The sequence below is a fragment of the Dendrobates tinctorius genome, unplaced genomic scaffold (assembly GCF_039654945.1).
Source record: "Dendrobates tinctorius isolate UK_male_01 unplaced genomic scaffold, ASM3965494v1 ptg000143l, whole genome shotgun sequence".
In the NCBI taxonomy this organism is placed as follows: Eukaryota; Metazoa; Chordata; class Amphibia; order Anura; family Dendrobatidae; genus Dendrobates; species Dendrobates tinctorius.
Window position 1 is genome coordinate 362,186 of NW_027361810.1, and position 18,804 is coordinate 380,989.

General features: G+C 48.8%; 1 protein-coding gene across 1 annotated transcript in view; it reads left to right on the plus strand.

The window, feature by feature from the left end:
- LOC141049130 (uncharacterized) overlaps window positions 1-18,804 on the plus strand; it is a 156,039-nt gene that overhangs the window by 93,981 nt on the left and 43,254 nt on the right. Inside the window, exon 2 of the mRNA XM_073545264.1 lies at window positions 8,479-8,648. Coding sequence (XP_073401365.1) covers window positions 8,479-8,648 — 170 coding nt within the window. The remainder of the gene's footprint in view (window positions 1-8,478; window positions 8,649-18,804) is intronic.

Consider the following 18,804-nt stretch of genomic DNA (forward strand, 5'->3'; position numbering starts at 1 on the left):
GCTCCGTCCCTCCGCTGTGCTCCGTTCCCACTTGCTATGTTCCTCTGCTGTGCTCCGTCCTCCCGTGCTCCGTCCCTCAACTGTGCTCCGTTCCCGCTTGCTATGTTCCTCTGCTGTGCTCCGTCCTCCCGTGCTCTGTCCTCCGTTCCCACTTGCTATGTTCCTCTGCTGTGCTCCTTCCTCCCGTGCTCTGTCCCTCCGCTGTGCTCCGTTCCCCCTTGCTATGTTCCTCTGCTGTGCTTCGTTCTCTCTTGTTCTTTCCCTCCACTGTGCTACATCCCCCGTGCTGTGTTCCTCCGCTGTGCTTCATGACCCCGCTTTCCCCCATTTGGCTCTGTCCCTCCGCTGTGCTCCGTCCCCCCGTGCTGTGTCCCACCTCTGTGCTCCGTCTCCCTCTGCTGTGCCCCATCCTCCCACTTTCCTCCACTGGGCTCTGTCCCTTTGCTGTCCTCTGTTCCCCCTTGCTCTGTTCCTCCACTGTCCCTCCGCTGTGCTCCATCCCCCTTGCTCTGTGCCTCCTCTGTTCTCCATCCCTCATGTTTTTCCGTCCGCTGTGCTCTATACCCCCGTGCTCTCTCCCTCTGCTGTGCTCCGTCCTCCCTTGCTCTGTCTCTCTGCTGTGCTCCGTGTTCCCGTTCTCTGTCCTTCCACTGTGCTCCGTCTCCCCGCTCTCCATCCCCCTGTGCTGTGTCCCTCTGTTGTGCTTCGTCCCCAATGTGCTGTGTCCCTCCGCTGCGCTCCATCCTCCGCTTTCCGTCCCCCCAATGTGCTCTCCCTTTTCTGTGCTCTGTACCCCCCCCCGCTGTTCTCCATCCCCCGCATTCACCAGATTGTCAGCTCAGCTGTTGAGACTCGCTCCTCCGAGTGCCGTCTCCAGGTCTCCTTCCCAGATGTCCGTCCATGGCCCTTAATGAGCCGCATCTGAGGTCTGGCACTTGAGCTTCTCATCTTTGGGATGAGTGCAGTGTGCAGATGACGTATTGGGGGGCCTCTCTGTCAGCCGGACATTCCTGTGTCCCACCTGCTCGCACTTACCGGCAAATTTCACAGGAGAAAAACATTATTTTTGGCAATAATGAGCAGAAAATCTGCAGCTGATCAGACCGTCGAGATGTTAACCCTAACAGGGCGGAATACTGGATATCGAGAAGTGTCCAGTCTGATACATTGTAACAAAGTATCAGGAGAGGGATTCCTGCTGCCTTGGGTTTATGTACCCAAAGATTACCTCAACTGTTACATTGTAGCAAATTCTCAGCTTTGCCAGTAGGACATGGTTGAAAGACTTTTCAATTTATTGACAGCAATCAGGTACATTGGAAGTTATAATGAATTGACACTTGAGGTTTATTAGAAGCTTCAAGGGGTGACCAGAAAATTCATATCCTCTTAATACAGTAGCAAATTTTTGTTTTGCTCTTTCGCTTTTTCCTTCTCTTCTTTCAGGAACCATATATTTTGTTCTCTGCCAACCTTGTGGTATCACCGCTGTATTTTTTTGTGGGACACATTGAACTTGAATATCATTCACTTCACCATTAAATGTACTGAAAATGTCCCACCTGCACCTCACACTCACTTTACATCTTCAAACCTGTCACAGAAGAGGTTACCCAGCTCCTCTCTTCTTCTCGCCCAGCAACCTGCACCAGTGACCCTATTCCCTCACATCTCCTCCAGTCCCTTTCCCTGGCTGTCGATGCCCACCTAACTACAGTTTGTCGCCTCTCTCTTTCTTCCAGTATTTTTCCCTATTCATCCATACACACCGTCATATCCCCTTTTCTAATAAACCCATCCCTGGACCAGAACTGCATTGCCAACTATAGACCTGTCTCTAATCTTCTCCTCATCTCTGAACTCCTGGCACGCTCAGTCCACTCCCGTCTAAACCGCCATTTCTCAAATTACGCTCTTCTTGACCCTTTTCAATCAGGTTTCTGCTTCTTACCTTCTACTGAAACTGCAAGATACACAAAGTTGGGGAGCGCACATGAGCGGTACCAATTGAATGATGTGGATATTAAGGCAAACCAATCGCCAAAGGGCTACTAACCTCTAAGGGTTATGCACGCCCTGCATAACCCTGGTGACAGGTGAAAGTGAAAATTGGGGGCATCCGTGGTGTGGCAAGCTGCGGTGTCTCTTGATGCTGGTGAGCAGTGGAAGCCACGCGCAGCCGCACTGTACGCCGAGCACGTGCACCTGATGAAGATGGCGGTGTGCCGTTGAAACGCGTCTTGGATATACTCCTTTAATAAAGGGTTGCACATTTTTAATCAATTTTTGCCTTCTCTATCTCTGCCTCAAGCGCACCATCAAGACCGCGCTTTTCTTTTATTTCCACTCTACTGAAACTGTCCTCAGTAAAGTCTCTAACGCTCTATTAACATTTAAATCCAATGGTCCCTGCTCCCTGATGATCTCCTGGATCTCTGCAGCATCTGACACCACAGATCACCAGCTCCTCCTCAATAGGTTCTGCACTATCCGTCTCAAGGGCGCAGCGCTCTCCTGGCTCACATAGCTCTCTGTCCACTCTTTCATTGTATCTGCCGACTCTTCTTCCTCTCCTCTTTCCCTTACTGTTATGGTTCCTCAGGGCTCAATCCTAGGCTTTCTACTATTACTGTCGAGGTTCTTCAGGGTTCAGTTCTAGTTCGCCTCCTCTTATTGTCGGGGTTCCTCAGGGTTCAGTCCTATGTACCCTCCTCAAATTGTGTGAGTTGTTGATGACACCATTTATAGACTTCAGCAAAGCATTTGACAAAGTCTCTCATACAATCCTTATTGAAAAAATGACTAAGTATGGAATGGACAAGGCAACTGTTAGGTGGATTCATAACTGGCTTAGTGATCGGACCCAAAGAGTGGTCGTAAATGGCTGCACATCCAGTTGGAAGAATGTCTCAAGTGGGGTACCACAGGGCTCTGTCCTGGGCCCTGTATTGTTCAACATCTTTATCAACGATTTAGATGAAGGAATTGAGGGTAAACTGATTAAATTTGCTGATGACACAAAGCTAGGAGGGATAGCTAATACTAGAGAAGAGAGAGAGAGGATTCAAAAAGATTTAAATAAACTGGAGAAGTGGGCAGCAACTAACAGAATGGTTTTTAACAGGGAGAAATGCAAAGTACAACATCTTGGCAATAAAAATGAAAAAAGCATATATAGAATGGGAGGAATAGGGCTAAGTGACAGCACATGTGAAAAAGACTTGGGTATACTAATAGATCACAGACTGAATATGAGTCAACAGTGTGATGCAGCAGCAAAAAAGGCAAATGCAATTCTAGGATGTATTAACAGAAGCATACAGTCTAGATCACGTGAAGTCATTATTTCCCTCTACTCCTCTTTGGTCAGACCTCATCTGGATTATTGTGTCCAGTTTTGGGCACCACATTTTAAAAAAGACATCAACAAACTGGAGCAAGTTCAGAAAAGAGCGACCAGAATGGTGGCCGGTCTGCAAACCCTGTCTTATGAGGAAAGGTTGCAGGATTTGGGAATGTTTAGTTTGCAAAAGAGAAGACTGAGAGGAGACTTAATAGCTGTCTACAAATATCTAAAGGGCTGTCACATTGTAGAAGGATCAACTTTATTCTCATTTGCACAAGGAAAGACTAGAAGCAATGGGATGAAGCTGAATGGGAGGAGACACAGATTAGATATTAGAAAAAACTTTTTGACAGTTAGAGTGATCAATGAGTGGAACAGGCTGCCACGAGAAGTGGTGAGTTCTCCTTCAATGGAAGTCTTCAAACAGAGGCTGGACAGACATCTAACTGGGATGATTTAGCGAATCCTGCTTTGAGCAGGGGGTTGGACCAGATGGCCCAGGAGGTCCCTTCCAACTCTACGATTCAATGATTCTATGATCTATGATTCTAGACATCTTCTCCTGACATCACCCCCATTACTACAGATACCGGGGTTTGTCTGTCTGCCGTCTATAACATCATGTCCTCCCCATCTGAAACTGAATCTCTCCAAAACACCTGCAACTTAAAAGCATCTCCAGAATTCAACCTTTTTTCACCTTTGAAACTGGAAAAACTCTTATTGTCGCTCTTATTCATTCTCGTCTGGACTTATACAACTTTCTACTGATCGGTCTCCCTCTAATCAAACTCTCCACTCTCCAATTCATCCTAAATGCAGCAGTCAGGGTCGTATTTCTGTCCAGCCGCTGAACCGATGCCTCTACCCTGTGCCAGTCACTGCACTGGTTACCCATCCGCTACAGAATACGATACAAACTGACCACTCTCGCCCACGAAGCGCTCCACAGTTTTGCACCACTCTGAATCTCCTCCCTCATCTCTGCTTATCAGGTTATCATCCTGCCCGTTCCCTATGTTCTGCATTTGTACTAAGGCTAACATCCTACATAATCTGAACCTTCCGCCTCCGTCTCCAAGACGTCTCTCTTGATGCGACAGTATTCTGGAATGCACTAACCTGGACAATCCGACTAATAGCTAGAACCCAGGTTTTTAAAAGTGCTTTAAACACACATCTCTGTAGGCAGAGCTGTCACCTCAATTTACCAACCTAACTCTCCCCTGTTGCCTCTTTCTAATTGTCACTATTCACCTGTGTCCACGTCTTCCTTGCACCCAATAGCACATGGTAACTGTACCCAGACAGATCCATCTAGTTTTATATGAAAACCCCTGTTTATTGTACTGATGGCCGGACTGTACATGACGGCACGTTCTCCTTATTGTCTGCCCCCTATTTCCTTGTAGCTTGGAGCAGCCGGACCCTCGCTCCTACTGTAACTGGTGAACTGTGTTACTTTGTAGTGTATATAGTGTCTGTACACATCCCCGTTTGTTGTCGCGCTGCCGAACATGTTGGCGCTATAAAAATAAAATAATAATTATTATTATTAGACAATTATTATTACTGAAAAGCAAATATTTCAATGGGAGGGGAGTTTTTTCACCTCCTTTATGGCGTTCACCACTCATAAATATGCTAGCTATTATACCTATTATTTTATATCTACCTTTCTACATCTTTTTTTTCTTTCTTTTCGAAGTGGGGCGATTCAGCTAGCTCAGGCTGCATAGTCTCCCCCCTGCTCAGGCTACACAGGCCCAGCAGTCAGCATCACACAGGATAGGATTAGATACACGGCTCAGCAGTCAGTATCACACATGATGGGATTAGATACACAGCTCAGCAGTCAGTATCACACAGGAGAGGATTAGATACACGGCTCAGCAGTCAGTATCACACAGGAGAGGATTAGATACACGGCTCAGCAGTCAGTATCACACATGATGGGATTAGATACACAGCTCAGCAGTCAGTATCACACAGGAGAGGATTAGATACACGGCTCAGCAGTCAGTATCACACAGGAGAGGATTAGATACACTGCTCAGCAGACAGTATCGCACAGGATAGGATTAGATACACAGCTGAGCAGTCAGTATCACACAGGATAGGATTAGATACACGGCTCAGCAGTCAGTATCTCACAGGATAGGATTAGATACACGGCTCAGCAGTCAGTATCTCACAGGATAGGATTAGATACACGGCTCAGCAGTCAGTATCTCACAGGAGAGGATTAGATACACGGCTCAGCAGTCAGTATCATACAGGAAAGGATTACAGTTGTGGCCAAAAGTATTGACACCCCTGCAATTCTGTCAGATAATACTCAGTTTCTTCCTGAAAATGATTGCAAACACAAATTATTTGGTATTATTATCTTCATTTAATTTGTCTTAAATGAAAAAACACAAAAGAGAATGAAGCAAAAAGCAAAACATTGATCATTTCACACAAAACTCCAAAAATGGGCCAGACAAAAGTATTGGCACCCTCAGCCTAATACTTGGTTGCACAACCTTTAGCCAAAATAGCTGCGACCAACCGCTTCCGGTAACCATCAATGAGTTTCTTACAATGCTCTGCTGGAATTTTAGACCATTCTTCTTTGGCAAACTGCTCCAGGTCCCTGATATTAGAAGGGTGCCTTCTCCAAACTGCCATTTTTAGATCTCTCCACAGGTGTTCTATGGGATTCAGGTCTGGACTCATTGCTGGCCACCTTAGAAGTCTCCAGTGCTTTCTCTCAAACCATTTTCTAGTGCTTTTTGAAGTGTGTTTTGGGTCATTGTCCTCCTGGAAGACCCATGACCTCTGAGGGAGACCCAGCTTTCTCACACTGGGCCCTAAATTATGCTGCAAAATTTGTTGGTAGTCTTCAGACTTCATAATGCCATGCATACGGTCAAGCAGTCCAGTGCCAGAGGCAGCAAAGCAACCCCAAAACATCAGGTAACCTCCGCCATGTTTGACTGTAGGGACCGTGTTTTTTTCTTTGAATGCCTCTTTTTTTCTCCTGTAAACTCTATGTTGATGCCTTTGCCCAAAAAACTCTACTTTTGTCTCATCTGACCAGAGAACATTCTTCCAAAACGTTTTAGGCATTTTCAGGTAAGTTTTGGCAAACTCCAGCCTGGCTTTTTTATGTCTCGGGGTAAGAAGTGGGGTCTTCCTGGGTCTCCTACCATACAGTCCCTTTTCATTCAGACGCCGACGGATAGTACGGGTTGACACTGTTGTACCCTCGGACTGCAGGGCAGCTAGAACTTGTTTGGATGTTAGTCGAGGTTCTTTATCCAACATCCGCACAATCTTTCGCTGAAATCTCTTGTCAATTTTTCTTTTCGTCCACATCTAGGGAGGTTAGCCACAGTGCCATGGGCTTTACACTTCTTGATGACACTGCACACGGTAGACACAGGAACATTCAGGTCTTTGGAGATGGACTTGTAGCCTTGAGATTGCTCATGCTTCCTCACAATTTGGTTTCTCAAGTCCTCAGACAGTTCTTTGGTCTTCTTTCTTTTCTCCATGCTCAATGTGGTACACACAAGGACACAGGACAGAGGTGGAGTCAACTTTAATCCATGTCACCTGACTGCAAGTGTGATTTAGTTATTGCCAACACCTGTTAGGTGCCACAGGTAAGTTACAGGTGCTGTTAATTACACAAATTAGAGAAGCACCACAGGATTTTTCCAACAGTGCCAATACTTTTGTCCACCCTCGTTTTTATGTTTGGTGTGGAATTATATCCAATTTGGCTTTAGGACAATTCTTTTTGTGTTTTTTCATTTAAGATAAATTAAATGAAGATAATAATAACAAAGAATTTGTGTTTGCAATCATTTTCAGGAAGAAACTGAGTATTATCTGACAGAATTGCAGGGGTGTCAATACTTTTGGCCACAACTGTAGATACACATCCAGATTGCATATGTCCACGCTCCTGTTTTTTGGGGGTACCAGGATTCTGGGCTGGCACTTAGGATTTTTCCTCTTGTGGACGTGGAGAAGTTTCTGCCATTTCTCAGCATCTGCAGAAAAGCTTCTACGTTGTCAGAGGAAGGTGTGAGGTTGTCGTGTCCAAGAAGGCAGCTCAGCTCCTGGATGTGACCTGCTATGATGTCAGCGGCCATTTTATCATCCTGATCCTGGCTGTCCTGGAACGTCCCAGGGTTCAGGAGCAGAACGAGGATGGGGGAGGGCGCCGAGGGCTTAGTGTTGTAAGCTTACTGTAAGTTCCCCTCTTGGACAATCTGTTACTCCTCCACTCGGACCCTCTGTTACTCCTCCGCTCGGTCTCTTAGGTTTCCCTCTTGGTCCCTCTGTTACTCCTCCGCTCGGTCACTCTGTTACTACTCCGTTTCGTCCCTTAGGTTTCCCTCTTGGTCCCTCTGTTACTCCTCCGCTCGGAGCCTCTGTTACTCCTCCGCTCGGTCCCTTAGGTTTCCCTCTCGGTCCCTCTGTTACTCTTCCGCTCGGTCCCTTGTTTCCCTCTCGGTCCTTACGTTACTCCTCCGCTCGGTCCCTTAAGTTTCCCTCTTGGTCCTTCCGTTTCTCCTCCGCTCAGTCCCTCTGTTACTCCTCCGCTTGGTCCCTTAAGTTTCCCTCTCGGTCCCTCTGTTACTCCTCCGCTTTGTCCCTTAGGTTTCCCTCTTGGTCCCTCTGTTACTCCTCCGCTTTGTCCCTTAGGTTTCCCTCTTGGTCCCTCTGTTACTCCTCCACTCAGTTCCTCTGTTACTCCTCCGCTCGGTCCCTTAGGTTTCCCTCTTGGTCCCTCTGTTACTCCTCCGCTCGGTCCCTTAGGTTTCCCTCTTGGTCCCTCTGTTACTCCTCCACTCGGTCCCTCTGTTACTCCTCCGCTCGGTCCCTTAGGTTTCCCTCTTGGTCCCTCTGTTACTCCTCCACTCGGTCCCTTAGGTTTCCATCTTGGTCCCTCTGTTACTCCTCCGCTCGGTCCCTCTGTTACTCCTCCGCTCAGTCTCTTAGGTTTCCCTCTCGGTCCCTCTGTTACTCCTCCACTCGGTCCCTTAGGTTTCCCTCTCGGTCCCTCTGTTACTCCTCCTGTCGTCAGCTGTTGTTTCTAAGCCGGGTCATTGAGTTTTCCTTCTCTCCTGCAGTCAGTATGGCGGAGGTGAAGCTGGTGTCCAGCCTGAATATCGCTAGGACCCCCGTGGCCGGTGAGCGCACATACCCGACCTCCTTCCTGCCCCGGGAAGCCCCAGCATTTATCCTGCCCCCGAGGAACAGCCGCGTCTCTGAAGGCAGTACGGCCCGGATCGATGGGAAGGTAGGACCCCTGTGACTGTTCCTGGTGGTCTGTGAATGGACGGGCTTTGGATACAGAATGGTATCGTGGCCGCTATCACCCTGCAGCTTTACCGCCACTGTTGTACGATCACTGCAGCACGGCTAAACCATATGGTAACTGATGCCGAATTATCAGATGTTCTGGACCGTCATATGCCGGACTGGTGGACTGACGCTGTGCAGGTCGTTACATTGTATCGAGAGCCGTTTGTTGCTCCCGTCTCCTCCGTATTAAGCAGGTTAAGTCCTCTGATGACTGGGCGAGACCCCCAGAATGCACGCTGTCCGCCAGGTCCGTGCTCCGTCTGCAGCTGAGCGAGCATTGCGTAATGACTTGTAATCCTGCCGACTGTCCGTTATCCAACTTTCCAGATATTAAGTGAGAGCGACCGGCGGCCAGGAATGTGCGAGGATTTATCACCAGTCACCGTATAAAGTGATAGCGCCATGGCAGCGTTATATAACGGACTAACGGGGGATGTCACCTGGTGCCGCTCGCTCCAAGAGCTGACAGTCTGCGCCCTCTGCTCTGTACATATAGCGCCATGGCAGCGTTATATAACGGACTAATGGGGGATGTCACCTGGTGCCGCTCGCTCCAAGAGCTGACAGTCTGCACCCTCTGATCTGTACATATAGCGCCATGGCAGCGTTATATAACGGACTAACGGGGGATGTCACCTGCTGCCGCTCGCCCCAAGAGCTGACAGTCTGCGCCCTCTGCTCTGTACATATAGCGCCATGGCAGCGTTATATAACGGACTAATGGGGGATGTCACCTGCTGCCGCTCGCTCCAAGAGCTGACAGTCTGCACCCTCTGCTCTGTACATATAGCGCCATGGCAGTGTTATATAACGGACTAACGGGGGATGTCACCTGCTGCCGCTCGCCCCAAGAGCTGACAGTCTGCACCCTCTGCTCTGTACATATAGCGCCATGGCAGCGTTATATAACAGACTATCAGGGGGATGTCACCTTCTGCCGCTCGCCCCAAGAGCTGACAGTCTGCACCCTCTGCTCTGTACATATAGCGCCATGGCAGCGTTATATAACGGACTAACGGGGGATGTCACCTGCTGCCGCTCGCCCCAAGAGCTGACAGTCTGCACCCTCTGCTCTGTACATATAGCGCCATGGCAGCGTTATATAACAGACTATCAGGGGGATGTCACCTTCTGCCGCTCGCCCCAAGAGCTGACAGTCTGCACCCTCTGCTCTGTACATATAGCGCCATGGCAGCGTTATATAACGGACTATCGGGGGGATGTCACTTGCTGCCACTCGCACCAAGAGCTGACAGTCTGCACCCTCTGCTCTGTACATATAGCGCCATGGCAGCGTTATATAGCGGACTATCAAGGGGATGTCACCTGCAGCCGCTCGCCCCATGAGCTGACAGTCTGCACCCTCTGCTCTGTACATATAGCGCCATGGCAGCGTTATATAACGGACTATCGGGGGGATGTCACCTGCTGCCACTCACACCAAGAGCTGACAGTCTGCACCCTCTGCTCTGTACATATAGCGCCATGGCAGCGTTATATGACGGAGTATCAGGGGGATGTCACCTGCAGCCGCTCGCCCCATGAGCTGACAGTCTGCACCCTCTGATCTGTACAAATAGTGCAATGGCAGCGTTATATAACGGAGTATCAGGGGGATGTCACCTGCAGCCGCTCGCCCCAAGAGCTGACAGTCTGCACCCTCTGATCTGTACATATAGCGCCATGGCAGCGTTATATAACGGAGTATCAAGGGGATGTCACCTGCAGCCGCTCGCCCCAAGAGCTGGCAGTCTGCACCCTCTGATCTGTACATATAGCGCCATGGCAGCGTTATATAACGGACTATCTGGGGGGATGTCACCTGCAGCCGCTCGCCCCAAGAGCTGATAGTCTGCACCCTCTGATCTGTACATATAGCGCCATGGCAGCGTTATATAACGGAGTATCAGGGGGATGTCACCTGCAGCCGCTCGCCCCATGAGCTGACAGTCTGCACCTTCTCTGCTCTGTACATATAGCGCCATGGCAGCGTTATATAACGGACTATCAGGGGGATGTCACCTGCAGTCGTTCGCCCCAAGAGCTGACAGTCTGCACCCTGTGATCTGTACATATAGTGCAATGGCAGCATTATATAACGGAGTATCAGGGGGATGTCACCTGCAGCCGCTCGCCCCATGAGCTGACAGTCTGCACCCTCTGCTCTGTACATACACTCACTGGCCACTTTATTAGGTACACCTGTCCAACTGTGTGTTAAGACTTAATTTCTAATCAGCCAATCACATGGCGGCAACTCAGTGCATTTAGGCATGTAGACATGGTCAAGACAATCTCCTGCAGTTCAAACCGAGCATCAGTATGGGGAAGAAAGGTGATTTGAGTGCCTTTGAACGTGGCATGATTGTTGGTGCCAGAAGGGCTGGTCTGAGTATTTCAGAAACTGCTGATCTACTGGGATTTTCACGCACAACCATCTCTAGGGTTTACAGAGAATGGTCCGAAAAAGAAAAAAAATCCAGTGAGCGGCAGTTCTGTGGCCGGAAATGCCATGTTGATGCCAGAGGTCAGAGGAGAATGGGCATACTGGTTCGAGCTGATAGAAAGGCAACAGTGACTCAAATTGCCACCCGTTACAACCAAGGTAGGCAGAAGAGCATCTCTGAACGCACAGTGCGTCGAACTTTGAGGCAGATGGGCTACAGCAGCAGAAGACCACACTGGGTACCACTCCTCTCAGCTAAGAACAGGAAACTGAGGCTACAATTTGCACAAGCTCATCGAAATTGGACAGTAGAAGATTGGAAAAACGTTGCCTGGTCTGATGAGTCTCGATTTCTGCTGCGACATTCGGATGGTAGGGTCAGAATTTGGCGTAAACAACATGAAAGCATGGATCCATCCTGCCTTGTATCAACGGTTCAGGCTGGTGGTGGTGGTGTCATGGTGTGGGGAATTTTTTCTGGGCACTCTTTGGGCCCCTTGGTACCAATTGAGCATCGTTGCAACGCCACAGCCTACCTGAGTATTGTTGCTGACCATGTCCATCCCTTTATGACCACAATGTACCCAACATCTGATGGCTACTTTCAGCAGGATAATGCGCCATGTCATAAAGCTCGAATCATCTCAGATTGGTTTCTTGAACATGACAATGAGTTTACTGTACTCAAATGGCCTCCTCAGTCACCAGATCTCAATCCAATAGAGCATCTTTGGGATGTGGTGGAACGGGAGATTCGCATCAGGGATGTGCAGCCGACAAATCTGCGCCAACTGTGTGATGCCATCATGTCAATATGGTCCAAAATCTCTGAGGAATGCTTCCAGCACCTTGTTGAATCTCTGCCATGAAGAATTGAGGCAGTTCTGAAGGCAAAAGGGGGTCCAACCCGTTACTAGCATGGTGTACCTAATAAAGTGGCCAGTGAGTGTATAGCGCCATGGCAGCGTTATATAACGGACTATCGGGGGGATGTCACCTGCTGCCACTCACACCAAGAGCTGATAGTCTGCACCCTCTGCTCTGTACATATAGCGCCATGGCAGCGTTATATAACGGACTATCAGGGGGATGTCACCTGCAGCCGCTCGCCCCAAGAGCTGGCAGTCTGCACCTTCTCTGCTCTGTACATATAGCGCCATGGCAGCGTTATATAACAGACTATCAGGGGGATGTCACCTTCTGCCGCTCGCCCCAAGAGCTGACAGTCTGCACCATCTGATCTGTACAAATAGTGCAATGGCAGCGTTATATAACGGAGTATCAGGGGGATGTCACCTGCAGCCGCTTGCCCCAAGAGCTGACAGTCTGCACCCTCTGATCTGTACATATAGCGCCATGGCAGCGTTATATAACGGACTATCAGGGGGATGTCACCTGCAGCCGCTCGCCCCAAGAGCTGGCAGTCTGCACCCTCTGATCTGTACATATAGCGCCATGGCAGCGTTATATAACGGAGTATCAGGGGGATGTCACCTGCAGCTGCTCGCCCCATGAGCTGACAGTCTGCACCTTCTCTGCTCTGTACATATAGCGCCATGGCAGCGTTATATAACGGACTATCAGGGGGATGTCACCTGCAGTCGTTCGCCCCAAGAGCTGACAGTCTGCACCCTGTGATCTGTACATATAGTGCAATGGCAGCATTATATAACGGAGTATCAGGGGGATGTCACCTTCTGCCGCTCGCCCCAAGAGCTGACAGTCTGCACCCTCTGCTCTGTACATATAGTGCAATGGCAGCGTTATATAACGGACTATCAGGGGGAAGTCACCTTCTGCCGCTCGCCCCAAGAGCTGACAGTCTGCACCCTCTGATCTGTACATATAGTGCAATGGCAGCGTTATATAACGGAGTATCGGGGATGTCACCTTCTGCCGCTCGCCCCATGAGCTGACAGTCTGCACCCTTTGATCTGTGCATATAGCGCCATGGCAGCGTTATATAACGGAGTATCAGGGGGATGTCACCTGCAGCCGCTCTCCCCATGAGCTGACAGTCTGCACCCTCTGCTCTGTACATATAGCGCCATGGCAGCGTTATATAACGGAGTATCAGGGGGATGTCACCTTCTGCCGCTCGCCCCAAGAGCTGACAGTCTGCACCCTCTGATCTGTACATATAGTGCCATGGCAGCGTTATATAACGGAGTATCGGGGATGTCACCTTCTGCCGCTCGCCCCATGAGCTGACAGTCTGCACCTTCTCTGCTCTGTACATATAGTGCAATGGCAGCGTTATATAACGGACTATCAGGGGGATGTCACCTGCAGCCGCTCGCCCCAAGAGCTGACAGTCTGCACCATCTGATCTGTACATATAGCGCCATGGCAGCGTTATATAACGGACTATCAGGGGGATGTCACCTGCAGCCGCTCGCCCCAAGAGCTGACAGTCTGCACCCTCTGATCTGTACGTATAGTGCAATGGCAGCGTTATATAACGGAGTATCAGGGGGATGTCACCTGCAGCCGCTCGCCCCAAGAGCTGACAGTCTGCACCCTCTGTACGTATAGTGCAATGGCAGCGTTATATAACGGAGTATCAGTGGGATGTCACCTGCAGCCGCTCGCCCCATGAGCTGACAGTCTGCACCCTCTGATCTGTACATATATAGCGCCATGGCAGCGTTATATAGCGGAGTATCAGTGGGATGTCACCTGCAGCCGCTCGCCCCATGAGCTGACAGTCTGCACCCTCTGATCTGTATATATATAGCGCCATGGCAGCGTTATATAACGTAGTATCAGTGGGATGTCACCTGCAGCCGCTCGCCCCAAGAGCTGACAGTCTGCACCCTCTGATCTGTATATATATAGCGCCATGGCAGCGTTATATAACGGAGTATCAGTGGGATGTTACCTGCAGCCGCTCGCCCCATGAGCTGACAGTCTGCACCCTCTGAACTGTACATATAGTGCAATGGCAGCGTTATATAACGGACTATCAGGGGGATGTCACCTGCAGCTGCTCGCCCCATGAGCTGACAGTCTGCACCCTCTGATCTGTACATATAGTGCAATGGCAGCGTTATATAACGGAGTATCAGGGGAATGTCACCTGCAGCCGCTCTCCCCATGAGCTGACAGTCTGCACCTTCTCTGCTCTGTACATATAGCGCCATGGCAGCGTTATATAACGGACTATCAGGGGGATGTCACCTGCAGCCGCTCGTCCCATGGGCTGACAGTCTGCACCCTCTGATCTGTACATAAAGCGCCATGGCAGCGTTATATAACGGACTATCAGGGGGATGTCACCTGCAGCTGTTCGCCCCAAGAGCTGACAGTCTGCACCATCTGCTCTGTACATATAGTGCAATGGCAGCGTTATATAGCGGACTATCAGGGGGATGTCACCTGCAGCTGCTCGCCCCATGAGCTGACAGTCTGCACCCTCTGATCTGTACATATAGTGCAATGGCAGCGTTATATAACGGAGTATCAGGGGAATGTCACCTGCAGCCGCTCTCCCCATGAGCTGACAGTCTGCACCTTCTCTGCTCTGTACATATAGCGCCATGGCAGCGTTATATAACGGACTATCAGGGGGATGTCACCTGCAGCTGTTCGCCCCAAGAGCTGACAGTCTGCACCCTCTGATCTGTACATATAGTGCAATGACAGCGTTATATAACGGAGTATCGGGGATGTCACCTGCAGCCGCTCGCCCCATGAGCTGACAGTCTGCACCTTCTCTGCTCTGTACATATAGTGCAATGGCAGCGTTATATAACGGACTATCAGGGGGATGTCACCTGCAGCCGCTCGCCCCATGAGCTGACAGTCTGCACCCTCTGATCTGTACATATTGCGCCATGGCAGCTTTATATAACGGACTATCAGGGGGATGTCACCTGCTGCCGCTCGCCCCAAGAGCTGACAGTCTGCACCCTCTGCTCTGTACATATAGCGCCATGACAGTTTTATATAACGGAATATCAGGGGGATGTCACCTGCAGCCGCTCGCCCCATGAGCTGACAGTCTGCACCCTCTGCTCTGTACATATAGCGCCATGGCAGCGTTGTATAACGGACTATCGGGGGGATGTCACCTGCTGCCGCTCGCCCCAAGAGCTGACAGTCTGCACCCTCTGATCTGTACATATTGCGCCATGGCAGCTTTATATAACGGACTATCAGGGGGATGTCACCTGCTGCCGCTCGCCCCCAGAGCTGACAGTCTGCACCCTCTGATCTGTACATATTGCGCCATGGCAGCTTTATATAACGGACTATCGGGGATGTCACCTGCTGCCGCTCGCTCCAAGAGCTGACAGTCTGCACCCTCTGATCTGTACATATTGCGCCATGGCAGCTTTATATAACGGACTATCAGGGGGATGTCACCTGCTGCCGCTCGCCCCAAGAGCTGACAGTCTGCACCCTCTGATCTGTACATATTGCGCCATGGCAGCTTTTATATAACGGACTATCGGGGATGTCACCTGCTGCCGCTCGCCCCATGAGCTGACAGTCTGCACCCTCTGATCTGTACATATAGCGCCATGGCAGCGTTATATAACGGACTATCAGGGGGATGTCACCTGCAGCCGCTCTCCCCATGAGCTGACAGTCTGCGCCATCTCTGCTATGTACATATAGAACCATGGAAGGGTTATATAACGGCCTGTCAGGGGGTTTCACGTAGCCGCTACTCAGCACGTGACTTGGGGTTGCGCCTGCAAGGGTTAATCTGTCTCCTCTCACTCAGTCCAGCATTCACCCTCTGTCCTATGCTGCAGTGGGAGCATAAATCACACCTTGACACAGACCACGCACCCCGCTCATACACGCTGCCATCACTCACCGAACACACGGGCGATGAGTCCCGGAGATACTACTGTCTGCCAATCATCAGGATCACACGATCTAAGGCTATGGATTCCTTAGGGCAGGAAGGTTCAGACTTATTAAAGTTTTAAGCTTTAATAGAAAAGGTACAGTGCTTACAATAAAAAGTATATAAAAGCATGGAAATAAACAGTGACATACAAATATTCAAAAACAGTGATAAAATAAAAGGGAGAAAACGTACAGAAATGTCTAAACTTTGCAGTCTAATCCTCTGTCCCCAAGAGAGAGGGGAATATGAAATGGAGCACAGCAGCTAGGCTGCCCCTCACTGTGAACAGGTTTCTATGTGTGCAGGACTAATTTATAGATGTGACTTGGGAATCCAATTTCTAGACCAGCCTCTCATGTTAATATTCTAATTGCTGGTTTGTGACTGGACCATGGCTATTTTACCAATGAATACATTATTTTTTCCTCTGAAACTCTTTGTGTAACCTTTCTTATAGATATAGTGTCATTCTCCAATTGGCGTCTCTTCTTCAGAGAACTAGGAGGTGTGAAATGTTTCCACTGTGTAGTTCTCAGTAAAGCACCCTGGTGAGATTGGAGACAGGAGACTGCCTCCTCAGGATAACATGAGGTCATGACCTGTGTGGAGAGCTGCAGCCTAAGACAAATGTTAATTACTGCTTGTCATACATGTATACATATACATATTTCACTGCACCATGTATAAGTATATAAGGGGACAACACAAATATCTCTCTGAGGATCTGTTTATACCAAGGAAGGTGACGGTCACAAGGGAGCAATTCTCCCTTGTGACCGAGAGAAGGTTTTTCCACCAACATAGAAGAGGATTCTTTACTGTTAGGGCAGTGAGAATCTGGAATTCCTTGCCTGAGGAGGTGGTGATGGCGAACTCAGTCGAGGGGATCAGGAGAGGCCTGGATGTCTTCCTGGAGCGTAACAATATTGTATCTGACAGTGATTAGGTTCTTTAGAAGGACGGAGATCTGGGGATTTATTCTGATGGAATATAGGCTGAACTCCATGGACAAATGGCTTTCTTTGGCCTTGCTATGTTAAAAGGAGCCAGGAAAATGGTAATATTTCTATACAATCAGCAGCCAGACACAAGATGTACTATAAAATATATTTCTGAGGAAAATTCTCTCCAGATAATGGCAGCACGTGAGCGCAGAACAACGAGAAGAGATTTAATGAGACATCCTGAAAAAAACTTTCCCTGCAGGTCTGGATGCCCCAACTGTTATCGAAATGTTCTTTGTTCTCAATCAAGAGCTGCACTCACTATTCTGCTGGTGCAGTCACTGTGTACATACATTACATTACTGATCTTGAGTTACATCCTGTATTATACTCCAGAGCTGCACTCACTATTCTGCTGGTGCAGTCACTGTGTACATACATTACATTACTGATCCTGAGTTACATCCTGTATTATACCCCAGAGCTGCACTCACTAGTCTGCTGGTGCAGTTACTGTGTACATACATTACATTACTGATCCTGAGTTACCTCCTGTATCTCTTTTATTATAAAATATCAAAAACAATACAACACAACATTCCAGAAAAGAAAACACATAAACCAAAATACACACATTAATCATACACTTAGGACATACAGAAACTTGTGCATAACCGCAACTTGTTATAGTCCCCAAGCTTTCCAGCTTAGGGGACCCCCAGCAGGAACTTTCCAACAGAAAACTCTCCCCATAAAATAATGAAAAACAGTTTTTAATCTTTCACCCCCATTCACTCTCTTTCACTCCCCATTCACACTTCCACCCATACCTATATACAGGAAAACAAAAATAATATTCTTGGCCCATACTGCCTTAAATAAACCTAGCCAATTCTTTTTTGGCAAAAGTACCTACACCAGCTTAACACCTCAATATATATATTTTTTTTTTTGCTGTTTTTTTATTATTTTTCCCACCACCCACACCACAGGTCCATAAATGTCCATGGCCTTATCACGTCTAGGCCTGATGAGCACGAAAGTTTATGCCCACAAGCAAAACCCTCACCCATTTGCCCCCGATGTGCTCAAAAATGGTCCATTTTCCATAATTTCCATGGTCCATGGTATATGGTATATCCATTCGCCACTTTCCCCTTGGTTTAGGGTCCTTTTACTTTTTTTTCCGCTCTTACCCCCCCATTCACCCCCCTCCCAACCTCACTACGCCCCCCATGCACCTCTGACTACGGAAAAGAATAGCAACACATACTACAATACATATTACAATACAATATTACAATGCAATGTCATTACATCATTTGCTTTACCGAATAATACCACACCACACACCTTTACTTACAGGCCCAAGTTCAGTGCCTGCAAGCCCAATATCCATTATTTCTCTATCTCAAAACAAAAATCTAGGTGTGCAATGCAGTAGCCCACCACCAGGAAAAAGGAGTTCTAGAGGCCCCATCCCTCACTAACACATTCACCCTGTCCCTCAACAACTAAGACTGTCCCTACTTCTGTCCCTAAAGAAACTGTCCCTATCTGTCCTTACCTGCCCCTACTCTACCTACCTTATCATAACTAACTCTCTATCTGTCCCTCAGTGCCTGTCCCTCCCTGTCCCTATCTGCCCCTACTTCTGTCCCTCACCACCCACACCACCTTATGCTGTCCCTACCCACATTCACACAAAATCTAGCTCTCCCTAGAGTGCGTTTTTAAAAGGAAAGGCCCCTCCAAAGCCAAGAGGCCCTCCTCACACCCAACCTTTCGAACTCCAAAGAACGCACCTTCACCAGGTAACCCAGGATGTTACTAACCA